The sequence below is a fragment of the Pygoscelis adeliae genome, unplaced genomic scaffold (genome assembly GCF_000699105.1).
Source record: "Pygoscelis adeliae isolate BGI_AS28 unplaced genomic scaffold, ASM69910v1 Scaffold199, whole genome shotgun sequence".
NCBI classification, from domain to species: domain Eukaryota; kingdom Metazoa; phylum Chordata; class Aves; order Sphenisciformes; family Spheniscidae; genus Pygoscelis; species Pygoscelis adeliae.
The window spans coordinates 1,152,351-1,160,452 of NW_008825495.1; the positions used below are offsets into that span (position 1 = coordinate 1,152,351).

The window sequence follows — 8,102 nt, forward strand, 5'->3', positions numbered from 1 at the left end:
GAGAATACAACAGGCTGCATGTGAACAGGCAGCTGCTTTCACTGAGAGTGTCCATGTTCAACACATCCCCATCCCCCCGCTTAAGTTGGCAATCGCTTTAACGTTTGGTAAAATGGAGTTTCTCAAGCAACTTTTTTTTTACAACTCTGGATGATGCTGATTTCCATTCGTGCGATGTAATCAACCAGATCACTGGTACCCACACATCTACTAAATCATGGGTCAGTGATTACTCAGTGGTCAGGATGAGATGCCTGTCGACACAGTGCATGTGTCAGGAATCATCTTTTCTAAGATACCAACTTCTTTCCCATGCCCACACATCCTCTTTTACTTGGAAATTTTTTAGTTGCGATCCTAATCGAAAAATATAATGATGCCTATAAATGTATGTGTCATGCTGGTAATATCACTTGTTTGCTCTGGGCTTGCCAGGTTGTCTGTGTCTTGTAACCACAGAAAGTGAGTCACGGTTGTTGCATGTGCAGCAAACCTAAGGACACATTTCTGTGAGCCTCCATATGAGAACCTGTCAGGTTTGTCATGACTGGCAGATCTGCGCCATGTCCAGCAGGAGCGTAAAAATGGACTTGTGGGTGGAAATGCCACTGGAGTTGGGTTCGTGCCTTTTCCTTCTTCATATCGGAAAGACGAAAAGTCGGTGTCCCCCAGAATAGGCCAGGAGCTGTTTGCTCCAGGTCCCCTGCTTCAAGAGGGTCTAACTCATCACATCAGGCAGCCGTGTCCCAAGAGGGACAAGGCCTTTCCCTCTCCCCTCAGTGGGTTCATAAGTCTTCCGCTCCAAAGAGAGGAGCTGCCTATGTGGTGGGGAAGAGGGCAGAGTGCTCCAAGTGCCTTTCCTCCTTACCAACATGGTCTTTGCACCTGGGGAGCTCTTTGGGTAGCAGCACAGATAGAAAGAGCGAGACACATCTGGCTGCCTGGGAAGCTGGGACTTGATGCAGTGACCCAGCATCCCTCATAGGTCTTTGGAGATGACAACCGGGAACTATGTATTTCTAAATACATCAAGTCTCCTTGGACCTTTGTACATGATGGAGAAATAATGAAGGCTGCAAGCCTGATTTGTTTGTCTTTGTTATTAACTCTCAGCCAGCTGTAAGCCATTGCTGCCTTTGTGCAAACGGCAGAAGGACCAGACTCTCTCCTCTCTGGTTAATTTGGCTGTTGCCCCTCCTCCTAACAAACCTTTTGGAAAGTTTTTTAACATGGACTATCTCAAAACTGACATTTCTTTATTACAGTCATTGTTGGAAGTCAAGGTCTAGGAGATGTTTGCATATGTGCAGAAAGTGTGGGCAGTGTTTTACTTGGTGTTGCTCACTTTAAAGGAGGAAGAACATAAACTAGGGCTGTAAATTCGCTGTCATAAATACTTGAAGTTGGGAACGGAAGTGAGTTTTCCTCCAATTCCTGTGGAAGGAACAGATTGCTGAGCAGGGTGCATTTTTTGGCAGAATCCCTCCCCTCCATGTACACAGGGTTTGGCCCATATCTGCTGGTGTTGCTTGTCAGCATGTGTGGTCATCCAAAACGCAGCTGGAGGTGATCTCAAAAAGTGGTGCCGGCATAACCAAATTAAAACACTGTCCAAAGCTCAGTGGCTGAAATTTAATATTTACAGATATTTTAGACCACACGCACACAAAAAATTGATGTGAGACTAATGAGCGAGCTGTGTTTGAAGAGTTCAAATGTGGTAGACCTTGTAAGGTGGCTGAAGATCATGGCCAACCATAAGACCTTGATTTACCAGGGCAGAAGGTGGGTTATCCTTATGCGGGAACTACAGTAGTGTGCTTGCGTGGAGTTTTTGCACACTTGAGCTGAGGTATTTTTAGAGAAGAGTCTCGGGCACACATTTCCGCTCAAATTCCAGCGAAATACACTTTTGTTTGCACATGTCCCAGGCATTGGCTGTAATGAGTCTTTCTCACCTTCCTCTTATTCTCAAACACAACCCTAATTTTTCAGCATCCTGTTCATCAGATTTTCCTTAAGCAGGGCTATACCATGTCACGCTTTAACAGTAGAAGCAGCAGGTGCATGGTTAACAGCAAGGCTCACAATGTCGCTCGTGAAGACTGAAGTAAGTATTCTTGAATTAATGGTGGGAAGCATTTTGAAAAATCTGTTGTATAAACAAGGTCCAAGAGTATTAAATTCTGAGGTAAATAATACCTTGTATAACTTTACAAGGAACAAAGCCAAATGAAATTATAGTTGCAGTTGAACTTCAAAGCGTAGTTTGACTGATTAGATAAGGAACTACACAGGAAACCTGAGAAATGTCCCTGTTGTCATTGACACAGTGTTGTGGTTTAACCTCAGTCGGCAACTGAGCACCACACGACCAGGACACACGGAGCCACTGACACTTGGAAGGTTTGTACAACATCTCGGTCACAGCATATATCAAAATAACTTGAAGGACAATATGTTTGCCCAGGTGGTAAGTAGTAGAAGTAGATGCAATAAATAAGTTTGGTAGATTATTCTGCCAAGTTTGGTATATTTAAAATTTCCAAGGAATTTCATTCAGTGCCCTGTGTTGACCCTTCAGAGACCTTAAATACTGATGACATTGCAAGGGTGTTTCACACACACTTAATTCCCCTAAAATATTGCAAGTGGTGAGGGAAGAAGGAAGTCATAGTTGCTTAACTGCCAAAAGAGTGGTGCCAAGGCTCTGACCTTGGCTGTCACAGAAAAAACATGAAGTTAAGAATAAATGGGTACTAATCCTGATGTGTTTGTGGTGCCAGGTGCTCTGCTCACCTTCTGCAGAAGAGCAGCAGCAAGCCTTCATTTTGGGGGTTTGAGAGCTGCAGAGGGGAGTTGTGCAGGGTGGGCACTTGTCCACAGCAAACCACACGGTGCCTGCAGCTCGCTTGGTCTTGGGAGAAAAGTCTGGGGTGAGCTCAAGTCAGTGGTAAAAGCCTTCCCAGGAGAGCCAGGAGTTTGCCTCTAAAAATCAAGTGTGGGGGGTGTTGCGCCATGTCACTTTTTAAAGGGAAGGATTGCAAGAAGACAACATTTCTGAAAATGTGGTCCTGAGGAAGAAACAAAGTATTTTAGACTGCAAAGCAACACCTGGCTTCAGGTGGAAGATGGTTGTTGGGCTAGGTGTTTCAGTGCCCTTTCTAAGGCAAGTCTGTTTCTAGATACTTTAACACCCCAAAAGAGGTCAGCGATTTGCCTGTAAAATCTGAAAGGGGGTCCTGGGCCATGGGCATGGTCGGGGGGAGGCCCCAGGGGCCGGGCAGGGACAGTCAGTCCCAGCGGTGCCCTCAGGGCCCTGATGTAGTCAATGGCTGTACCTGGGATGTTGTTTCCAGCACTGGACCCCAAGAGGGTGTTGGGAAACTCATCTGGCAGAAGGATTCCAAGATGGCAGGGGCCTACAAGGAGAGGCTGAGGGACGTGGGCTTGTTGGAGATAGAGAGGCTCAGACTGACCTGATAGCAGCCGACACGTGCTTGGAGAGGAGTTACAGAGGCAACGGAGCCAAGCTCCGTTCCGTAGAAATGGCCAGAACAAGAAGAGGCAACAGGCACAGGTTGTGCCTTGGGACTTGGAAAGAGAAAAAAAAAGTGGTAGTAAGTGGGGTGTGGCAGATGGTACCACTGCTTTTTGGAGGCACGTACATTTTGAACCCATTGCTCAATCTTGCTTGGCTCAGAGGCTGCTACAGGCTGGGGTTTCACCCTGCCTGTGCAAGTTGGGGCTGGGGCTTGGCCGTGTGAGCAGCTCACCTCCTCCCCTGACAAAAGTGGAGCCTTTTCGTTTTTGTAGCAAGAGGTAAGAGTTGAACAACTCTGCTTGGCACCGTGACCTGCTCTTGGGGTGTGTGCACAGTCTGACCATCAGCCAGGGCTTCAAACCTAATTGCTTTCAGTAAGTTAAGGCAACGCTTGGGGAGAAATGAGCAGTGCCCCAGGGAAGGATGAGGCATTACAGATGTGACATTTCCCACTGCTAAGTGACTGTTTCCTTATCCAGATAAGGATATCCAATTCATGTATTTTGAATGACTCATTCCCTTCAAGACATTCCTGAGTTAGGCAACTCACAGGCATGGCTCTGCCAGGAACCAGCACTGCACAAAAACGCTTCCTAAGAAACGCTGGTGGGCATGGAGCTACTCCATCTGTCCGCAAGGTGAGAGCATCTCATGCTGCTGTGAAGGGCAATGGCCTGGATGCTGCGAAGAGGGGTGAGCAAGAGTATGCTGGCTTGGTTGCTTTTCAGGACAAATAACCACAGATCCTTGCCCTCGGTCAATCTCACCGTACCAAGGAGGCTACCGCATGTGACATCCACGTGTCCAGGGGTGGGCCAAAGCCTTTGCACCTGCCGTGCTTTGGGTTCTCTCCCATGCGGCATGTGAGCCAGGTCTCCAGCGCTGAGCAGGACCGGCTCCTTCCTGCCAGTCCTACTGGTCTAGGAAGGTTCTCCCTTCCCATCACATAGGGATTGCAGTCGCGCTGCTGGCTGGTGGGGACGTGGCATGGCATGATCTGACCTGTAGTTTGTGGGTTGTGTACATCTATATGTATATAGACACACGCACACCCACACAGACAAATGGGAAAAGCTGCCACACCACCCCTGCAGAAAGAAATGTTACTTGAAGACACTGGCATGCAAGTTTCTGTTTTCCCATTTAGACATGTTCAACCAAACACATACCCTATAGGTGGGAAGGTATTCTGTCAGTATTTTCCTTGTTTTCTGAAGCTGTTTTTAATATATGGATAAACTATTTCATCCCTGATTCAATATTTGTGCTATTAATTTCCTTGGCCTTACCATTTTTTTTTTTTGCAGCCCTCTTTTGCTTTATTTTTCCTCATACCTTTTCATATTGTTTGCTTTAGGTGTAGTCTGTGGATATGTGTCCACACTGCAATCAGTCAATGTGGTCATACATGCACACTCGAAGCTAGTTCATGGTTCAGTGGCAGTAAGGTAGATAGATACAGCCCTGGAGTAACTGCACCCACCCCGTTGGAGCCTTTCCGAGCGCACACTGCGGGCTGCAGGATCGCACGGCGGGGGCGATCTTGGGTCCCCATCTTGGGACCCTTGGGTCCCCATCTTGGGTCTCTTGGTGGGGTGGGACGAAGGTGTGAGGAAGGAGTTAGCAGGCTAGGACCATTCAGTGTGGAAAAGAGACAGTGGTGGTTTGTAACGGGGCCTGAGAAGACTGTGAGTTGCATGGAGAAAGTAAGCTGGCATAGCTGTTGACTGTCTCCTCTACCACAAGAATGGGGGCCTCAGGGGAAGCTAGCAAGCAGCAGCTTCAACGCCAAAGAACCTTCCTTCTCCTACAGTGTTTCATTCAGCTGAGGAACTCCTGCCCACCAGGTGCAGCAGACGCTGGCAGGTTCCTCGGGTTCAAAAAGGAGGCAATTTTATTAAAAAGAAAGCTGCTGGCTGGAAGAAGTGACATGAGAGAGATCTTTTTTTGTCATTTCTTGTACAAAATTCTGAGGAAGTGTTTTGCTGAGAAGCAGAAGTACCTTACCCTGAGTTATTTTAGTCCAATACATAATATAATCTTCTCAGAAATAGAGCATGCTTATTTCGGTGTTTCCAGTGCAACAGTTGTACCAGAGTTGAGGATCAAGCAGTCATAGTACTGAAATCCCAAGTTCAACCTTTCACATAGTTGCTCCCTATATCTGTACTGATTTGGCAGTTTTGCCTCTTGCATCTCAACCAGGGAAGGAGAAAGGGATGTTGAAAAATAACCAGAAAAGATATTTTAACATTATAGCATTTTTGGTTGCTGTTAAAGCAGCTCTGTATTTTTCCAAGATGGCCTGGCCTAAAACCTCACTTTCCTGTGATGACCATAGGACTTCTCTTTCAGAGCAGGGAAAGTGCTACACAAGAGTGTTTTGCCTGAGTAAGGATCAGAAGGCCATAAGCCTACATTTGGTATAGGTGTAGTTGTGGTCTCTGTTTTATCTTTGTCTTTGCCTTATTCAGGAGCAGACTCCCTGGGTGGTGCTGGGTTGGGCACAGAGCAATATGGTTTTCATTCCTTCTGGAGGTAAATGCCCAAAGCTAGTCAGTCACCTACATCCTTAACTTTAGGTCCAAAACCCCTCTTTCAAGGTTCAGTGCTGTCCTGTTTTCAGCAGGGATAGAGTTAATTTCCTTCCTAGTAGCTGGTACAGTGCTGTGTTTTGGATTTAGGATGAGAACAATGTTGGTAACACACCGATGTTTTAGTTGTTGCTAGGTAATGCTTACACTAGCCAAGGACTTTTCAGCTTCCCATGGTCTACCAACTGAGAAGGCTGGGGGTGCACAAGAAGCTGGGAGGGGGCACAGCCAGGACAGCTGACCCAAAGCTCAGGGACCGGCTGGGCGTCAGTTGGTGGGTGGTGAGCAATTGCGCTGTGCATCTGTGCATCACTTGCTTTGTATATTCTTATTATTACATCATCATCACCATCATCATTATTATTGTTATTATTGTTATTTTATTTCAATTATTAAACTGTTTTTATCTCAACCCACAAGTTTTTCTCACTTCTACTCTTCCAATTCTCTCCCCCATCCCACCGGGGCGGCGGGGGCGGAGTGAGCAAGCAGCTGTGTGGTGCTCAGTTGCCAACTGAGGTTAAACCACGACAAGTGAGAAGGAAACAATGGAATTTCTGTAATAATTTTATTGGCATCAATTACTTCTCTGGTATTTGCCAGTGAGAAACTCATTACCAGGTGGCTCAGGCCAGATGACTTGGCATCAGTTAAGATGTGGGCTTGGCCATTTTGCGTCAACCCCTGACATCTGATTGCCTGCCACAAGTTGGCTCATGTAAGATTAGAAGAGAATCTGTCTGCTGGGAACATGGGATGCCCTCGGGGTGTAGCTGACAGGCCACTGTCACGGCCCATGGTTGGTGTACATGAGTGAGAAGTGATCAGATCAACACTCCTTTCAGAGTAACAGCTGCACAACATGTCGGGGTCATTACCTGGATGAGATGCGTGTCACTACTAGGAAATTCTTAATGTCCAAGATACAAGCGTAATGAAATGGTGAGGGGAGGGCTAACGTAGCACCTCGAGTAAGGTCCAGCTCAAAAGAGATGGACCAGACCCTCGGCTGTTCTCTGTCTGTGCGTTTTTTTCTTTTTAACCCCCCAAGACATCTCATTACTTACCGTTCCTTAGGCTGTGATTCAGAAAGGACTCAACACGTACTAGATGGTACATGTGGGAGCAGTCCAGCTGTGGTCAGTGGAAGGCACCTCCTCACCGTGGTGATACTCAGGACCCAGACATGGGCTGTATGTATGTGTACCTTGGCAGATGCACTGCTCACCCCTTGGCACCTTGGAGAAACTTTGCAGGGCAACTGGAAGGATTAGTTCACCTTTCCAGAGTGCTGAAAAGGAAACCTGTGGTGCTTTTGATCTGTGTTTTATTTTGAGTCTTACTCTGACTGGACATATTAAAAAAAAAGACAAAACAGAAGCAACGTGAAGCCTTAGATGGTTATAAAAAATGGAGGTCAGTACATTACATTAACACCCAAGGGTGTTAAGAGAGCTGGCTGACATCGTTGCAAGGCCACTCTCCATAATCTTTGAAAAGTGGAGATCGGGGGACATTCCAGAAGACTGGAAGAAGGCTAATGTCACCCCCATTTACAAGAAGGGCTTAAAGGAGGATCCAGGAAATTATAGGCCCATCAGTCTTACTTCAGTCCCTTGGAATGTTATGGAATGAATCCTCCTGGGGGCTGTCACAAGTCAAATGAAGCATGTGATTGGGAAAAGCCAGCACAGATTCACCAAGGACAAATCGTGCTTGACAGACCTGATCACCTTCTACAACAAAGTAACCTGCTTGGTTGATGTGGGGCGAGCGGTGGACATCGTCTACCTGGATTTCTCCAAGGCTTTCGATATGGTTTCCCACAGCCTCCTCCTAGAGAAACTGATGCGTTACGGTCTAGACAAGCGGTCTGTGCGGTGGGTGGGCAACTGGCTGACAGGCCGCACCCAGAGGGTGGTGGGAAATAGCTCCTTTTCAAACTGGCAACCTGTCACAAGTGC

At 46.9% G+C, this 8,102-nt stretch overlaps 1 protein-coding gene across 1 annotated transcript in view; it reads left to right on the forward strand.

Moving 5' to 3' along the window:
- Nucleotides 1-7,800: 7,800 nt before the first annotated feature.
- The window catches only part of TGM4 (transglutaminase 4), a 23,466-nt gene continuing 23,164 nt past the window's right edge, over nt 7,801-8,102 (forward strand). Inside the window, exon 1 of the mRNA XM_009331339.1 lies at nt 7,801-8,098. Within this exon, the coding sequence (XP_009329614.1) occupies nt 7,801-8,098 (298 nt within the window). The remainder of the gene's footprint in view (nt 8,099-8,102) is intronic.